Genomic DNA, 19,635 nt, shown 5'->3' with positions numbered 1-19,635 from the left:
TAGCCTTCTAAGGACCAAGGGCCTCTCCTCTCTTTGATGTCCAACAAGGTCATCCTCTGCTACATATTCAGCTAGAGCCATGGGTCGCTCCATGTGTACTCCTTGGTTAGTAGTTTAGTCCCTGGAAGGTCTGTGAAGGTAGTGGTTGGTTAATATTGCTGTACCTACTATGGGGCAGTAAGCTCCTTCAGCTCCTTCGGTCCTTTCTCCAGGTCCTCTATTGGGGAATTTTTACATAGTCCAATGGTTAGCTGAGAGCACCAACCTCTGTATTTGTCAGGTACTGGCAGAGACTTTCAGGACACAGCTATATCAAGCTCCTGTCAGCAAGCGCTTGGCATCCACAATAGTGTCTTGGTTTGGTGACTGTATGTGGGATGGATCCCAGGTGGGGCTGTCTCTGAATGGCCTTTCCTTCAGTCTCTGCTCCACAATTTGTCTCTCTGTCTCTCTTACAATGGGTATTTTTCCACTTTAAGAAGGACCAAATTATCCACACTTTGGTCTTCTTCTTCTTGGGACTGATTTGTTCTGTGAATTATACATTGGTTGCTCCAAGCTTCTGGTCTAATATCCACTTATGAGTGAGTGCACACCATGTGTGTTCTTTATGATTGGGTTACCACACTCAGGATGATATTTTCTATTTCCTTCCATTTGCCTAAGAATTTCATGAATTCATTGTTTTTAATCGCTGAATAGTACTCTTTTTTTTTTTTAAAAAATGTTCCAGATTTTCTGTATCCATTCTTCTGTTGAGGGGTATCTGGGTTCTTTACAGCTCCTGGCTATTTTTTCTTTGTTTTTTTTTTTTTCTCGAGACAGGGTTTCTCTGTATAGCCCTGGCTGTCCTGGAACTCACTCTGTAGACCAGGCTGGCCTCGAACTCAGAAATCCGCCTGCCTCTGCCTTCCAGAGTGCTGGGATTACAGGCGTGTGCCACCACCGCCTGGCTCAGCTCCTGGCTATTATGAATAAGGCTGCTATGAACATAGTGGGACATGTGTCCTTATTACATGTAGGAGAATCTTCTGGGTAGATTCCCAGGAGTGGTATAGCTCGGTCCTTCCTAGGACTATGTCCAATTTTCAGAGGAACTGTCAAACTGATTTCCAAAGTGGTTGTACCAGCTTATAATTCCACCACCAGTGGAGGAGTGTTCCTCTTTCTTCACGTCCTCGCCATCACCTACTATCACCTGAGTTTTTGATCTTAGCCATTCTGACTGGTGTGATGTGGAATTTCAGTGTTGTTTTGACTTTCAATTCCCTGGTGGCTAAGGATGTCAAACATTTCTTTAGGTGTTTCTCAGACATTCAGTATTCTTCAGTTGAGAATTCTTTGTTTACCTCTGTACCCCTTTTTTTATAGAGTTATTTGGTTCTCTGGAATCTAACTTCTTGAGTTCTTTGTATATATTGGATATTAGCCCTCTATCAGATGTAGGGTTGGTAAAGATCTTTACCCAATTTGTTCATTCCCATTTTGTCCTATTGACAGTGTCCTTTGCCTTACAGAAGCTTTGTAATTTTGTGAGGTCTCATTTGTCTATTCTTGATCTTAGAACATAAGTTATTGGTGTTCTGTTCAGGAAATTTTCTGCTGTGCCCATATGCTTGAGGCTTTTCTCCCCTTCCTCTTCTATTAAATTCAGTGTGTCTGGTTTTATGTGGAGGTCCCTGATGCACTTGGTCTTGACCTTTGTACAGAGATATAAGAATGAATCAATTTGCATTCTCCTACAAGTTGAACTAGCACCATTTTTTGAAAATGCTGCCTTTAGCCGGGCGATGGTGGTGCATGCCTTTAATCCCAGCACTTGGGAGGCAGAGGCATGCGGATTTCTGAGTTCGAGGCCAGCCTGGTCTACAGAGTGACTTCCAGGACAGCCAGGGCTATACAGAGAAACCCCATCTTGAAAAAACAAAAACAAACAAACAAACAAAAAAAAAACCAAAAACCAAAACAAAACGAAAATGCTGTCTTTTTTCCATTGCATGGTTTTAGCTCTTTTGTCAAAATCAACTTACCATAGGTGTTTGGGTTGGTTTCTGGGTGTTTAGTTCTAATTCTTTGGTGTACCTGCCTGTCATTGTACCAATATCATGCAGTTTTTATCACTAGTGATCTGTAGTATACCTTGAGGTCAGGGATGGCAAGTCTGACAGAGGTTCTTTTATTGTTGAGAATAGTTTTCGCTATTTTGGGAATCTTTTTTTATTCCAGATAAATTTGGAAATTGCTCTTTCCTACTTTATGATGAATTGAGTTTGAACTTTGAAGGGGATTGCAGTGAATCTGGAGATTGTTTTTGGTAAGATAGCCTTTTTTCGCTATATTAACCCTGCGAATCCATGAGCATGGGAGATCTTTCCATCTTCTGAGATCTTCAATTTCTTTTTTCAGAGACTTGAAGCTCTTGTCATATAGAACATATAGACTTGCTTGGTCAGAGTCACACCAAAGCTATTTTATATTATTTTTGACTATTGTGAAGAGTATTGATTTTGTAATTTCTTTCTCAGCCTCTTTATCCTTTGAGTATAGGAAGTCTATTGATTTGTTTGAGTTAATTTTATATCAATCCACTTTGCTGAAGTTGCTTATCAGGTTTAGGAGTTCTCTGGTGGAATTTTTGTGGTCATTTAAGTATACTATCATATCATCTGCAAATAGTAATAGCTTGATTTCTTCCTTTCCAATTTGTATCCCTTTAACCTCTTTTTGTTTTCTAATTGCTCTGGCTAGGACTTCGCATACTATATTGAATAGGTAAGAGAGTCTCTGGTGAAAAGTCTGCTGTAATTCTGATAGGCCTGCCTTTATATGCTACTTGACCATTTCCCTTACTGTTTTTAAAATTCTTTCTTTGTTTTGTGCATTTGGTGTTTTGATTATTATGTGACAGGAGAAATTTCTCTTCTGGTACAATCTATTTGGAGTTCTGTAGACTTCTTGTAAGTTCATGTGCATCTCTTTCTTTGGATTAGGAAAATTTTCTTTATGATTTTGTTGTAGACCTTTACTGGCCCTTTAAGCTGGAAATCTTTGTTCTCTCCTTCCTATACTTACAATCCTTAGCTTTGGTCTTCTCATTGTGTTCTGGATTTTCTGGATGTTTTGGGTTCATAACATTTTGCATTTTGCATTTTCTTTGACAGTTGTGTCAATGTTTTCTGTGGTATCTTCTGCACCTGAAATTCTCTTTTCTATCTCTTGTATTCTGTTGTTGATACTTGCATCTATAACTCTTTATTTCTTTCCTAGATTTTCTATCTCCAGAGTTGCTTCCCTCTATTTTTTATTAATTCCCTTTTCATTACTGATTTTATTAATTTGGATACTTTCTCTGTGCCCTCTGGTTAGTCTGGCTAAGGGTTTATCTATCTTGTTGTTTTTCTCCAAGTTACAGTTCCAGGTTTTGTTAATTCTTTGTATAGTTCTTTTTGTTTCTACTTGGTTGATTTCAGCCTTGAGTTTATTTATTGTTGTCTATTCCTCTTTGGTGTGTTTGCTTCTTTTTGTTCTAGAGCCTTCAGATGTGCTATTAAGCTGCTAGTATATGCTCCTTCCAGTTTCCTTTTGGAGACATTCAGAGCTGTGAGTTCTGCTCTTAGAATGGCTTTCACTGTCTCCCATAAGTTTGGGTAGGTTGTACCTTTATTTTCGCTGAGTTTGTGAAAGGCTTCCATTTCTTCTTTGACCAAATGTATCGTTGAGTAGAATGCTGTTCAGTTTCCATGTTTATGTGGGCTTTCCACTGTTTTTGTTGCTATAGAAGACCAGCCTTAGTCTATGGTGATCTGATGGGAGGCATGTTATTATTTTAATCTTCTTGTATCTGTTGAGGCCTGGATTGTGAGAAGGTGCCATAAGGTGCTGAGAAGAAGTTAGATTATTTTGATTTAGGATGAAATATTTTGTAGATATCTGTTAAATCCATTTGGTCCATAACTTCTATGAGATTCTCTGTGTCTCTGTTTATTTTGTGTTTCCATAATTTGTATATTGATGAGAGTGGAGTGTTGAAGTTCCCCACAATTATTGTGTGAGGTACAATGTATGCTTTCAGCTTTAGTAAAGTTTCTTTTATGAATGTGGGTGCCCTTGCATTTGGAGGATACATGTTCAGAATTAAGAGTTCTTCTTGGTAGATTTTTTTTCCCTTGATGTGTATGAAGTGTCCTTCCTTATGTTTTTTGATGACTTTTGGCTGAAATTATTTGACTTTCAACCAAAAATGAGGATGCTTCATTCCTGCCTGGGAAGCAGAAGAAAGCACTCATGTGGGGCAAAGAGACGGAGGCATGTAGGTGGGAGAGGGGTCAAGTGAAACAGAAACATGATCAGGTGTTAGAGGTTGGGGGAAACAAGACAGAAGCCCTGAGGGCCAGGAGAAAGAATGGAAACAGTTAATATGGGGAGGTAGGAGTGAGAAGTACCCCATAAATTTACCAGAGACCTGGGGGACAGGAGCCCAGCATGGCTACTTTGTGAGAGGCACAACAAGCAGCTGAAAGAATCAGATGCAGATACTTATACCCAACCAATGAACAGGAGCTGAGGACCTCTGTGGTGGAATTAGAATAAAGCTGGAAGAAGCTGTAGAGGAGTGCTTCTCCATAGGAAGACCAGCAGTCTAACCTGGTCTCATCTAACCTGGACCCCCGAGATCTCTCAGGCTCTGAGCCATCAACCATTCACCAACCGATATGAGGCCCATGACACATATTTACTTTTCATTGTGCTGGGTAAATGCTTAATGATTTTGTAAGTACATACATGAATACCAGCAGTTTGAAAATACAAAGGTTATATTCTTTGACAACTTTATTCTCTCTTAGGGAGAAAGTACAATATACAGTATTGTATATATTATTCATTGGCCACTGTCAAACACATTTCTGGTACATTTTGGATTTTATCCTTAAGATCAATAACTCATCATGAAACTTTTAAGATTGAGAGGTTATTTGGTTTAAATTTATAGGTTATAGTTCATTATAATGGGAAAATCAGAGACAGGATCTGGTCATAACCACATCCACAGTCAAGAAAGGAATGAATCAAAAGCAACCAATGATTTCTTTTTCTTTTTTATTTGTTTTTTAAATTTATGTTCATTTCAAATGTTATCCCCCTTCTCAGTTTTCCCTCCACAAATCCCTCATCCCACTCCCTCCCCCTTCTCTGTGAGGGTGCTCCCTCACCCACCCACCCACTCCTGCCTCATAGTTCTGCCATTCCGCTACACTTGGGAATCTAATCTCTACATTTCTTTGAATTGGCTGCTCCAAGTCACTGATAATTACATGAAGAACTGTGGGTTTTGACCTAGTTTTGGAAAAATTCTTAACAAGTCTTCATTTTCACAGAAGTATTCTGCACTATGCCTGTGTGTACGACCAACCCAATGTGGTTGTCCTCCTAATAGAGTGGAATTGTGGCATTGATCTCCGTGACAGTGACAACATCGCATCACTAATTAAGGTAGAAAGCAGCCAACAGTTTCAATGTGACACAGATTGTAGTGGCATTCTGGGAATAAACATGATCTCAACTAAATGCAAATAATTAGTGAAACCTATGAAATTTTTGTTTTTCTCATCTTTCCAATGCATTTCTTGATGCAATACCCACAGGCTTCACAGTACAAGTGTGAAGAATGTGTGGCTATGTTATTAGAACATGGTGCTGATCCAAATGCAATGGACATCAGTGGGAACACAGCACTGCACTATGCTTTTTGGCATAACAGCACCTCAATGACAGTCAAACTGCTGGCGAGCCATGCTGACATCAATATAAGAAATGAGGCACAGAATACACATATTTGTTTTACAGATTATTTGCTACATACTTTAAAATATTACTTACATTGGGATCCTGATACAGGTTTGACATAAGATTATCTCCAATGCTAAATGTAATAAATGGATTTTATAAGGCTTCTCTAGATGAGTCAGATTTGATGGGAACTCTTTCCCAAGCTTTGCTTCCCCAAAACACTGCATGCTCTCTCTCCTTTACTCTTCTGAGGACCATTCTAAAGAGAATTACTACCTCCATCCATGGCAATTCTGAAGGTCGTTGCAATTTCCTTATGTGTACTCTCTTACCTGTAGCCTTTTGGGATTTCATGGCAGACATTTTGTTTCAAATGGTAATAAGACCTAAATTATGAATTAAATGACATAGGTATCAAATGTACTGTGATGGCTTATGAAGAATGGATCTGTGTGAGAGCACTTGTGTGAGACTGTCAAGGATGTGGCTTACCGAATCTCAGAAGGCGTGAGCACTACTGTGTCTCACATGTGATATACTATTGTGAAATATCAAGTTTTCAGAGTTAAAAATTGTTATTGTTTTATAGGATGGGTTCACACCATGTACACTGTCTCTAATAAAAATCAATGACAACCTGGCAAAACTTTTAGAAGACCAGAAAGAAAAGATAAATGAACTTGATGAATTAGACAGGTAAAATTTTAATTCTTTTATTTTTATGTCTTTGTGGGATTCTATAGTGTGTACAATCCCTGAAGCCCTGTTGCTGGAGTTTCTAATGTCATTAAATAGGTATAAAACCACCACATAATACAGATATTGTAATTGTTTGCCTAGATTTGGCAGTTCTAGCACGGTACTAACTTATTCACCAGCTGTGAGAATCCGTGCTTCTTGAGGTTTCTCCTGGCCAGGAGCTCCTGGTTCATGGTGTTATTTTCTCAACTTCCTTGATCCTCTCTTCACCCTACACCTTCCTCTTCTCCTACTACCAAACTTGCCCCGCAGTATTGATTCTCCCTTCCTACATTTCCCCTTCACTGCCCAATCACTCACTGGCTGAGCTTTTTAAAGTTTAGATTTTAAGTCTATATTGTAATATTTCATTAAAAATGAAGATCTTTTTTTCATATCAATTGGCCATTTTAATTCCTTTGATGAGGCTGCTTTTTGAAATTTATAATGATTTTTTTAATTTTATTCGATATATTTTTTATTTACATTTTAAATGATTTCCCCTATTCTGGTTCCCCACTCCCTGAAAGTCACATAAGCCCCCTTCCCTCCCTCTGTTCTCCCACCCATCCCTTCCTACTTCCCTGTTCTGGTTTTGTCCTATACTGCTACACTGGGTCTTTCCAGAACTAGGGGCCACTCCTCCGTTCTTCTTGTACCTCAATTGAAGTGTGGATTATGTTTTGCATATTCCAGTTTTCCAAGCTAATATCCACTTATTAGTGAGTGCACACCATGATTGATCTTTTGAGACTGGGTTATCTCACTTAGTTTGATGTTCTCCAGCTCCAATCATTTGCCTAAGAATTTCATGAATTCATTGTTTCTAATGACTGAATAGTACTCCATTGTGTATATATACCACATTTTTTGCATCCATTCTTCTGTTGAGGGATACCTGTGTTCTTTCCAGCTTCTGGCTATTATAAATAGGGCTGCTATGAACATAGTGGAACATATATCCTTATTACCTGCCGGGGAATCCTCTGGGTATATGCACAGGAGTGGTATAGCGGGATCTTTTGGAAGTGACATGCCCAGTTTTCTGAGGGACTGCCAGACTGATTTCCAGAGTGGTTGTACCAATTTGCAACCCCACCAGCAGTGAAGGAGTGTTCCTCTTTCTCCACATCCTTGCCAACATCTTCTGTCTCCTGAGTTTTTAATCTTAGCCATTCTGACTAGTGTAAGGTGAAATCTCAGGGTTGTTTTGATTTGCATTTCCCTGATGACTAGTGAAGATGAGCATTTTTTAAGATGTTTCTCCGCCATCCGAAGTTCTTCAGGTGAGAATTCTTTGTTTAGCTCTGTACCCCATTTTTAATAGGGTTATTTGGTTTTCTGGGGTCTAACTTCTTGAGTTCTTTGTATATATTGGATATTAGCCCTCTATCTGATGTAGGGTTGTTAAAATGGCCATTTTGCCAAAAGCAATATACAGATTCAACACAATACCCATCAAAATCCCAACTCAATTCTTCATAGAGTTAGAAAGAGTAATTCTCAAATTCACCTGGAATAACAAAAAACCTAGGATAGCTAAAACTATTCTCAACAACAAAGTAAATTCTGGAGGAATCAGTATCCCTGACCTCAAGCAATATTACCGAGCAATAGTGTTAATAACTGCATGGTATTGGTACAGTGACAGGCAGGCGGATCAGTGGAACAGGATTGAAGATCCAGTAATGAACCCACACACCTATTGCCACTTGATCCTGGACAAAGGGGCTGAAAACATCCAATGGAAAAAAGATAGCCTTTTCAACAAATGGTGCTGGTTCAACTGGAGGTCAGGATGCAGAAGAATGCGAATTGATCCATCCTTGTCTCCTCGTACTAAGCTCAACTCCAAATGGATCAAGGACCTCCATATAAAGCCAGACACTCTGAAGCTAATAGAAAAGAAACTGGGGAAGACCCTTGAGGACATCGGTACAGGGGGAAAGTTCCTGAACAGAACACCAATAGCTTATGCTCTAAGATCAAGCATTGACAAATGGGACCTCATAAAATTACAAAGTTTCTATAAAGCAAAGGACACCATCAAAAGGACAAATCAGCAACCAACAAAAATGAAGATCTTAAACATTTAATTTTAAAAATCTGTCTTTCATATTAATTTATTTAAAAGTGCTATATTAAATGAAAGTACATTTTGAAAATAATTTCTTCTCTTCAGTGACTGGTTTCTTCAAATATTTCCTTATCTTTGCTAGTGAATGCCTAACATTCTCAATACTCATAAGCTTGGCAAATGGGGATTGCCTTAAGATTTGATCAGCCTCAGTAATAGGACATCCACAGACAAGGCTACATAGAACAATCAAATCTACACATACGTGCACACACACACACAGACACACACACATGCGTGGTACTACCTAATCAAGCACATTCACACACATGTAAACATACCCATGCATGCACACACACACACAGAGACACAAACGCACACATATTCTATTGGTCATTGAGTCTATCTTTATTTCAGTAATATGTGCCTTTATAGATTGTATAGGTTTTGCATTTAAATATGAAAACCATTGGAGAAACATAGGTTAAACAAAAAACAGGACTCTGGTTCTCCTCCAAGTATTTCTACTTCATTCAAGACACATAGGAAGTTTTAATGTTTGCTATTTTATGTGGACTGGAACTGGTAGGACATATATATATATATATATATATATATATATATATATATATATATATATATATATATATATATGTATGTATAAAAGCTGAATGAAGTTTGTAAATTTCATGCTTTGATATCCCCTAGTACTACCCCCAGAAAAATAACTTACACATTTATTCTTAAATTTCCTACATTTTATCTTGCAGTTTGTTTCAAATGTTTCCTGGAACTCACTGTACCATTTTTGGAACAAGTGAAGGCATGAGTTCTTTTTTATATGCTTTCTTGATTTGAAATGATGATGGCTAATTCTGTGTTGCAAACCTTAGTTTTGCACCAATGACAGGGATGGATTTCAGACCATTTTCAGTTCAGGTATCAAAATTATGTGAGTCAATAACTAGACCCCAGCGCAGCCTACAGGATGGAGCCTATTTGGAACTGTTTTATTCTTCCCTTCTGCCCGGGACAGACCAGGGTTCCAGGCACCCTCCTGTTTCTGTCTCCCTAGTGCTGGGTTCCTAGTGCACACAAGGTTACCACATGTGGCTATGTTTTGTCCCCCACAACTTCTGACAAATCAAACTCAGGCCATCATACTTGCAACTTCAGAACTTCAAAACTGAACTGTTGTGCCAGTCCATGTCTTTTTAGATTTAGAAAATAAAAGTGCTTTCTACAAGATTCCTCAACATTGAAGATGTTGCGGCAGGAGAAACTGGGAATTTTGGCTGTGAGATACTTTCTCACGTAAAACTAGTTGAAAATCTCACATTATTAGGTATAGTTTTTATTAAAGTGGGATAATAATTTATTGTCATCTATTTTGTTTAAACCTACTTGAAGATGAAAAGTCATTTTCATAGCGTAGTATGGAATAAATTATGGTTCCAGAATTTCTGAGTATGAATTCAAAACTCTGTCACATATTCACATGGTCTTTCTGTGTTACATACAATTATAGAATCTGACATATGTTGGAATTAAAATAAATTTACAGCAAGTCCAATGCTTAGAACAATGCACGATAATTATATAGTAAGGCCTAAGAACAACTAACCCTTCCATTCATACAGGTAGTTGACACATATAAAGAGTACAGTAGAGTTAATAAGGCAGGTTTTACTAAATATGAGAATATCTAGTAAACATTTTGCTGAGAATAACTTTGGAAATGTTGGCAATTGATAATTACCTCTATCAAACAAAGCATAGAATATTATGTTTTCCCCTTATCTTAACTATTATAATACTTGATCAAAATTTATTATTTTAAAATTATTAATATTATCATCATTATTACTTTAAAATGTATGCAAATACGTATACTTGTAGTTTAGTATGCTGACATGACTGCAGGTGGCTGAAGAAGGCACAGGTATATGTCTCTGCATCTGAAGTTAGAATTGGTTGTGAGCCACACAGCATGGATTCTGGCTACTGAACGCAACTCCTGTGCAGAAGCAATACCCGCTGTTAATTGGAGCTGTGTCTCCAGTTGTAATTTCCATCTTTTTATGATTATAGTAGAGGCATAATTTGTATATCAGTGTTTCTCTTCTTGTCTACAGCTTATTTCCTTTATAGAAAATTACTTAATTTTTGAACCTGGTAAGTTTTATGCATAGGGGAAATAAACATTTTTTGTGTTTTATTTTACAAATTTAACATTCATCTGAAAGTATTTCATTTTTTGTAGGTCTTCAAAGAAAACCTCCAATGAAAAGGGAGAGGTATGCAAAAATTAATTTAAAATCATATATATTAAGATACAGGATAAAGGTCAAAGTAATACATAATTAAGTGACTTAGAAATATAATATAAAATAATATAAAAATTAAGATTCTTTTTGTTACATTCAAATATTTCTTTCCAAAACAGTTTTAAAACTCACCAATAGTAAAGGTGTGGTTCCTGTCAAACTCAGGTCTTTCAGAAACATTTTGCTTGTTTCTTATATAAAACATGGGTATTTGTCTCTTCTTTATAGTGTATGGGGTACCCAATGTGCCGATATCTGAAATTGCTATTATACATTTTATAGGTCAAAGAACAAGGAAATCATATGTTTGGCCTTAATGAAGAAACATCATCATCTGAGGGTAACTCAGAGGACAGTAAGGTGTTCAGTTGTGACACTGTTTTGCATCTTATTGAACAGCACATCAGGCAGACAAAAGGTAGGGGGTTTTCCATGCAGCTCCTGTATGTGCTATTGATGAAGGTGAATTGACCATGACATAGGCATGCTTGATATCAAAGAACAGAAAACTAGTCTAAAACAGCTGCCAGCAAGCCTTCAGAGCTTCAGTGAGCAAGCTTGACCCCATGGCCTTGGGATTGTTACATTAGACTCATGCGTTTCAACAAAATGGAACAGGCCAGTCAGCCAATACATTAAATTGGTGGGGTGTGCCTTTTCATTACTTCTTTTTAGTTTGTTTGATTTTTTTTTTGAACCAGGGAGTGTGCTTGTCTTCTTTTCTTTTCTTTTCTTTTCTTTTCTTTTCTTTTCTTTTCTTTTCTTTTCTTTCTTTTCTTTCTTTCTTTCTTTCCTTTATTATTTGTACTTTATTTAATTTTATTAGATATTTTCTATATTTACATTTCAAATGTTACTCCCTTTCCAGGTTTCCCCTCTGAAACCCCCTATTCCATCCTCCTCCCTCTGTGCATTAACTCACCACTCCCACTTCCTGTCCTGGCATTCCCCTACACTGGAGCAATGAGTCTTCACAGGTCAGAGGGCCTCTCCTCTGATTTTCTCTCTTTTTTATTGAATATCTTCTTCATTTACATTGCCTATAGTAAAACATTTCCCAATTTCCCCCTCCCCAAGGACCCCCAACTCTCCTCCCTCCCCCTGCCTCCACATATATGCCCCTCCAACTGGCACACTCCTACCCCCACCCATCAGTTTCCCTTTGTTGGGGCCTCTGTTGAGCCTTTACCTGATCAGGGACCATTCCTCCCACTGATGTCCAACAAGGCCTTAGGCTGCCACATTTTTGGTTGGAACCATGTGTACCCCTTTGTTTGATGGTTCAGTCCCTGGGAGTTTTGGGGCATCTGGGTGGCCAAAATCATTGTTCTTCCCATGGGGCTGTAAACCCCTTCAGCTCCTCTGGACCACCCTCTACCTCCTCCATTGGGGACCCCATGCCCAGTCCAATAGTTGGCTGCTAGCATCTGCCTCTGTATTTGTAAGACTCTGTCAGGGCCTCAGGAGACAACCATAGCATGCTCCTTTTGGTATACACTTCTTGTTGTCCATAGTAGTGTCAGGGTTTGTTGACTGTTTATGGGATGAATCCCCAGGTAGGGCAGTCTCTGGGTGGCCTTTACTTCAGTCTCTGCTCCACACATTGTCTCCCTTATTGTTCCTGTGAGTATTTTGCTCTCTTTCTTAGAGGAACCAAAGCACCCTCACTATAAGTCACTATAAGATCCATTTCTGGATCTTCAATACTATTCCACTGATCTTCCTGCCTGTCTGTATACCAATACCAAACAGTTTTTATCACTATCACTCTGTAGTAGAGCTTGAGGTCAGGGATGGTGATTCCCCCAGCGTATCTTTTGTTGTAAAGAATAGTTTTTGCTATCCTGGGTTTTTTTTTTATTATTATTCCAGATGAATTTGAGAATTGCTCTTTCTAGCTCTATGAAGAATTGATTTGAATTTTGATGGGGATTGCACTGAATCTGTAGATTGCTTTCGGCAAGATGGGCATTTTTACAATATTGATCCTGCCAATCCATGAACATGGGAGATCTTTCCATCTTCTGAGACTTTCTTTTTTTTTATTGATTATCTTATTTACTTTTCATTTTTTATTATATATTTTTATTTTCTATATTCTTTGTTTACATTCCAAATGATTTCCCCTTTCCCAGATCCCCCCTCCCCATATGTCCCATAAACCTTCTTCTCTCCACCCCTTCTCCAATCACCTCTCTCCTTTTTCTCTGTCCTGATACTCCCCTCCAATGCTAGATCAATCCTTTCCAGGATCAGGACCCTCTCCTTACTTCTTCATGGGAGTCATTTGTTATGCTAATTATGCCTTGGGAATTCAGAGCTTCTGGGCTAATTAATATCCACTTATCAGAGATTACATTCCATGTGTATTCTTTGTGATTGGGTTACCTCACTTAGGATGATATTTTCCAGAACCAACCATTTGCCTCAAAATTTCGTGAATTCATTGTTTTTAATTGCTGAGTAGTATTCCATTGTGTAAATATACCAGATTTTCTATATCCATTCCTCCATTGAGGGACATCTGGGTTCTTTCCAGCTTCTGGCTATTATAAATAAGGCTGCTATGAACATAATGGAGCATGTGTCTTTATTGCATGCCAGGGAAACCTTCGGATATATGCCCAGGAGAGGTATAGCAGGGTCCTCCGGAAGTGTCATGTGCAGTTTTCTGAGGAACCGCCAGACTGATTTCCAAAGTAGTTGTACCATCTTACACCACCAGCAGTGGAGGAGTGTTCCTCTTTCTCCACATCCTCACCAATACCTGCTGTCTCCTGAGTTTTTAACCTTAGCCATTCTGACTGGTATGAGGGGAAATCTCAGGGTTGTTTTGATTTGCATTTCCCTGTTGACTAATGATGTTGAGCACTTCTTAAGGTGTCTCTTGGCCTTCTTTGATTTCTTTCTTCAGAGACTTGTCATAAGATCTTTCACTTGCTTCATTAGGGTCACACCTAGGTGTGAAATACTATCTGGGACTATTGTGAAGGGTGCCATTTCCCTAATTTCTTTCTCATCTTGTTTATCCTTTGAGTAGAGGAAGGCTACTGATTTGCTTGAGTTAATTTTATATCCAGCCACTTAACAAAAAGTTTTTATCAGCTTTAGGAGTTCTCTGGTAGAAGACTTGGGGTCACTTAAGTATACTGTCATATCATCTGCAGACAGTGAGATCTTGACTTCTTCCTTTCGAGTTTGTATACTTTTGACCTCCTTTTGCTGCCTGATTGCTCTGGCTAGGACTGCAAGTTCTATATTGAATAGATTGGGAGAGTGTGGGCAGCCTTGTCTGGTCCCAGATTTTAGTGGGATTGCTTCAAGTTTCTCTCCATTTAACTTGATTTTGGCTACATCAAGTTAGTCTGTCTGTATACCAATACCAAACAGTTTTTCTCACTATCGCTCTGTAGTAGAGCTTTAGATCAGGGATGGTGATTCCCCCAGAATATCTTTTCTTGTGGAGAAACGTTATATTGCTTTCACTATATTTAGGTATGGGCCTTGGATTCTCAATCTCTCCAAGACTTTTTTCATGAAGGGATGCTGGATTTTGTTAAAAGCCTTTTCAGCATCTAATGAAATGACCATGTGGATTTTTTTCCTTTAGTTTGTTCATGTAGTGGATTACATTGACAGATTTCCATATATTGAACCATCCCTGCATCCCTGGCATGAAGCCTAGCTGATCATGGTGAATTATAGTTTTGATGCATTTTTGGATTTGGTTGGCCAGGATTTTGTTCTGTATTTTTGCATCAATGTTCATGAGGGAGATTGGTCTAAAGTTCTCCTTCCTTGTTTGGTCTTTGTTTGGTTTAGGTATAAGCATTATTGTGGTTTCATAGAATGAGCTGGGTAGTGTTCTTCGAATTTCTATTTCATGGAAAAGTTTAAAGAGTATCGGTATTAACTCTAATTGAAGATCTGATAGAATTCCCTGCTAAACCCCTCTGGTCCTGGGCTTTTTTTTTGATGGGAGACTATTAATTACTGCTTATATTTCCTCTAGACTTATAGGACTATTTAGATGGTTTATCTGATCCTGTTTTAGCATTGGCACCTGGTGTGTATCTAGAAAGTTGTCCATTTCATCCAGATTTTCAAATCTTGTTGAGTGTAAACTCTTGTAGTAGGATCTGATGATTCTTTGAATTTCCATAGTTTCTGTTGTTATCTCTCCCTTTTCATTTCTGATTTTAATAATTTGGATACTATTTCTGTACCCTCTGGTTAGGCTAGCTAAGGGTTTATCAATCATGTTGATTTTTTCAAATAACCAGCTCCTTGTTTTGTTGATTCTTTGTATAGTTCTTTTTGTTTCTGTTTGGTTGATTTTGGCCCTAAATTTGATTATTTCCTGTCATCTACTACTCTTGGGGGTATTTGTTTCCTTTTGTTCTATAGCTTTCAACTGCACTGTCCACCTGTTAGTGTAAGCTCTCTCCATTCTCTCTTTGGAGGCACTCAGAGCTATGAGTTTTCCTCTTAGCACTGCATTCATTGTGTCCCATAAATTTTGGTGTGATATGTCTTCATTTTCATTAAATTCTAAAACGTCTTTAATTTCTTTCTTTATTTCCTCCTTGACCAAGCTGTTGTTGAGAAGAGCATTGTTCAAGGTCCATGTGTATGTGTATTTTCCATTGCTTTTGTTTGAGCTTTTGTCGAGCTTAAGGCTGTGATGATCTGAGAAGATAAATGGAATAATTCCAACATTTCAGTTATCTCCTAAGGCCTGTTTTGTGACCAATTATATGGTCAGTTTTGGAGAAGGTACCATGAGGCACTGAGAAGAAGGTATATTCTTTTGCTTTGGGGTGGAATGTTCTATAAGTATCTGTTAGATCCATTTGGTTTATAACTTCATAACTGTATCTCTGTTTAGCTTCTGATTCCATGATTTGTCCATTTTTGAGAGTGGGGTATTGAAGTCTCCCACTGTTATTGTGTGGGGTGCAATGTGTGCTTTGAGCTTTATTAGTTTCTTTTATGAATGAGGGTGCCCTTGCAATCAGAGCATAGATGTTCAGAATTGAGAATTCATCTTGGTAGACTTTCCTTTGACCAGTATGAAGTGTCTCTCTTTACCTTTTTTGACAAATTTTGGTTGAAAGTCAATTTTATCCGATATAAGAATGGCCACTTCAGCTTGTTTCTTGGGACCATTTGCTTGGAAAATTGTTTTCTAACCTTTGACTCTCAATTACTGTCTTTGTCACTGAGGTAGGTTTCTTGTATGCAGCAAAACATTGGGTCCTGCTTACATATCCAGTTGTTAGTCTGTCTTTTTATAGGGGAATTGAAAGCATTGATATTAAGAGATTTTAAGGAAAAGTGATTGTTCCTTACTGTTATCTTTATAGTTAAAGACGAAATTCTGGTTGCATAGCTATCTTCTATTGGGTTTGTTGAAAGATTATCTTATTGATTTTTCTATGGTGTGGTTTCCTGCCTTGTGTTCGTATTTTACACCCATTATCCTTTGCAGAGCTGGGTTTGTTGAAAGATATTGTGTAAATTTGCTTTTGTCATGGAATGTCTTGTTTTCTCCGTCTGTGGTAATTGAAAGTTTTGCTGGGTATAGTAGTCTGGGCTGACATTTATGTTCTTTTAGAGTCTGTATGGCATCTGCCCAGGCTCTTCTGGCTTTCATAGTCTCTGCTGAGAAGTCTGGTATAATTATGATAGGTTTGCCTTTATATGTTACTTGACATTTTTCTCTGACTGCTTTTAATATTCTTTCTTTGTTTAGTGCATTTGGTGTTTTGATTATTATGTGACAGGAGGAATTTCTGCTCTGGTCCAATCTGTTTGGTGTTTGGCTTCTTGTATCTTCATGGACATCTCTTTCTTTAGGTTAGGGAAGTTTTCAACTATAATTTTGTTGAAGATATTTACTGGGCCTTTACGATGTAAATCCTTGCTTTCTTCTATAGCTATAATCCTTAGTTCTGGTCTTCTCATTGTGTCCTGGATTTCCTAGATGTTTTGTGTTACAAGCTTTTTGCATTTTGCTTTTTCTTTGAATGTTGAGTCAGTGTTTTCTATGGAGTCTTCAGCATCCAAGATTCTTTCTTCTATCTCTTGTATTCTGTTGTTTATGCTTGCATGTGTGACTACTGAATTCTTTCCAAGGTTTTCTATCTTCAGAGATGTCTCACTCTGCCATTTCTTTATTGATTCTACTTCCATTTTAAGATCCTGGATAGCTTTGTTCTGTTCCTTCACTTGTTTGTTTGGTTGGTTAGTTTCTCCTGAAATTCTTTAAGGAATTTTTGTGTTTCCTCTTTAAGGGCTTCTACCTGTTGACGCATGTTTTCCTGTATTTCTTTTAGGGATTTTTGTGATTCCTCTTTAAGGGCTTCTGCATGTTGACCCATGTTCTCCCATAATTCCCTATGGGATTTTTGTATTGCCTCTTTAAGGGCTTCTACCTGTTGACCCGTGTTCTCCCATATTTCTTTAATCAACTTTTTGTGTTTCCTCTTTATGGGCTTCTGCCTTTTGATCTATATTCTCTTGTATTTATTTAAGGGATTTTTGTGCTTCTACTGGTTGACCCATGTTCTCCTATATTTCTTTAAGGGAGGTATTTATGTCCTTCTCGAAGTCCTCCATTAGCAATATGAGATGTGATTTTAAATCTAGCTCTTGCTTTTCTGATGTGATGGAGTATGCAGGATTTGCTGTTGTGGTAGAACTGGGTTTTAATGGTGCCATGCTGCTTTTGTTTCTGTTGGTAATGATCTTGCATTTGCCTTTGGCCATCTCATTATCTCTGGTGTTAGCTGGTCTTGCTGTCTCTATCTTCTCTGTCCTACAAGCCTGTGTTTCTGTACTCCTGGGATTCCCTTTCTCTCCAATGCCCTGCATACAGCTGGTTCTCCAGGATGTATCAGGTGATGCAGTCTCTCCTGTGGCAGACTTGGCAAGGGTCAAATGCCCTATAGGCTGCTATTTCTCAAATGTTCTTCTGCTGCCAGATCTTGAATGGTCTGCTGATGCTGGTTCTCAAATGCCCCACTTCTGCCAGTTCAAATGCCCTACTGCTGTCTTTTCTCGATGACCTGTTCCTGCCAGTTCTCAAATGCCCTGCTCTTGCCCATTCTCTAGAGAGTATCTGGAAGTAGGCTCCTCCCCATGTTAAAAGGGGTGCAGGTCTACCACACCTGATGGAATGGGTTGGGGGGAGGATGAAGGGGCATAAGGGAATGGTATAAGGGAAGGAAGGGGAGTGGTGTTCTGCGGGTTGTTGGGTAGTGTGTCCCAGAGCAGTTCTGGGCCTCTGGGGGTGTGGGGTGATACTTACCTGATAACCTACTCCTGCCAGTTCTCTAGCAAGTATCAGAAAGTGGGATCTTTCCCCTGTCAGACGTGGCATAGGTCTACCACATCAGATGGAACTGGGTAGTGGCAGTGGAGTGGACCTCTCCTCTCATTGATGTCTGACCAGTCTATCCTCTGCTACCCATGTGGCTGGAGCCATGGGTCCTTCCTTGTATACTCTGGTTGGTGGTTAAGTCCCTAGGATATCTGAGAGTACTGGTTGGTTCATATTATTGTCCCTTCTGTGGGGCTGTAAACCCCTTCAGCTCCTTAGGTCCTTTCTCTAGCTCCTGCATTGGGGACCCTGTGCTCAGTTCAATTGTTGGCTGAGAGCATCCCCCTCTGTACTTGTCAGGCACTGGAAGGACCTCTCAGTAGACAGCTATATCAGGATCCTGTCAGCTAATACTTGCTGGCATCCACAATAGTGTCTGGTTTTGGTAAATGTATATGGGATGGATCCCCAGGTGGGGCAGTCTCTGGATGGTCTTTCTTTCAGTCTCTGCTCCACACTATGTCTCTGTATTTCCTCCCATGGGTATTTTGTACCTCTTCGAAAGGAGGAACAAAGTATCCACACTTTGGTCTTCCTTCTTATTAAGCTGCATGTGGTCTCTGAATTATATCTTGGGTATTCTGAGCTTCAGGGCTAATATCCATTTATCACTGAGTGTATACCATGTGTTTTCTTTGGCAATTGGATTACCTCACTCAGTATGATATTTTCTAGTTCCATCCATTTGCCTAAGAAATTCATAAATTTATTGTTTTTTTTTTATAACTGCTTCTTCATGTGGCTGGAGGACTGAAGCAGCTCTCTGGAGTCACTTTGGTAAAGGATGCTGAATCCTTTCATGATGGCTCTGCCATATATTTTTAGGAGACACTCTAAGAGTACTGCTTGTGTTTTATTGCCTCCTCTCTTGTACTTGGCTTATGTTAACATTTCCTTCTATAATTTTAGAAAAAATATTTTATTTTGGTTAAGTGTGTGTGTGTGTGTGTGTGTGTGTGTGTGTGTGTGTGCATATCTGGGTGTGAGCATCTGTTTGCATGCACAGACTAGAAGAGAAGTTCAGGTGTCCTGCTCTATCATTATCCTGCTTATTCTGTGAGATGGTACCTCACTGAGCTTGAAGGTAGGTTGGCACATGAGCACCAATACTCTTGTCTGCTGCTCTCAAAGTGTGGGCTTATTGGCTCATGTGTAGTCATATGTGTTTTTTTTTTTTGTATGGAGATTTGGACTCAGGTTCTCATGGTTGCACAGCCAATATCCAAAGATTCTTAGATAGTTCCCTTTAAAGATGATGTATTTAATGTTTATCTGCTAAGATGTTTTACAATATTATGGGGTGTGGGTGTTAATGTATTTTT

At 38.7% G+C, this 19,635-nt stretch overlaps 3 protein-coding genes across 4 annotated transcripts in view; 1 reads left to right on the top strand and 2 right to left on the bottom strand.

The window, feature by feature from the left end:
* Window positions 1-19,635, bottom strand: part of LOC127665124 (uncharacterized) — a 565,077-nt gene that overhangs the window by 226,866 nt on the left and 318,576 nt on the right. The gene's annotated exons all lie outside the window — the stretch shown is intronic.
* LOC127665123 (ankyrin repeat domain-containing protein 26-like) overlaps window positions 1-19,635 on the bottom strand; it is a 484,272-nt gene that overhangs the window by 207,973 nt on the left and 256,664 nt on the right. The gene's annotated exons all lie outside the window — the stretch shown is intronic.
* Window positions 1-19,635, top strand: part of LOC127665122 (ankyrin repeat domain-containing protein 26-like) — a 922,395-nt gene that overhangs the window by 863,632 nt on the left and 39,128 nt on the right. Inside the window, exons 14-16 of the mRNA XM_052157533.1 lie at window positions 6,377-6,483; window positions 10,866-10,899; window positions 11,212-11,347. Of these exons, the coding sequence (XP_052013493.1) occupies window positions 6,377-6,483; window positions 10,866-10,899; window positions 11,212-11,347 (277 nt within the window). The remainder of the gene's footprint in view (window positions 1-6,376; window positions 6,484-10,865; window positions 10,900-11,211; window positions 11,348-19,635) is intronic.

Source organism: Apodemus sylvaticus, chromosome 14 (genome assembly GCF_947179515.1).
Source record: "Apodemus sylvaticus chromosome 14, mApoSyl1.1, whole genome shotgun sequence".
Taxonomy (NCBI): domain Eukaryota; kingdom Metazoa; phylum Chordata; class Mammalia; order Rodentia; family Muridae; genus Apodemus; species Apodemus sylvaticus.
This window is presented reverse-complemented; position numbering and strand designations above follow the sequence as displayed.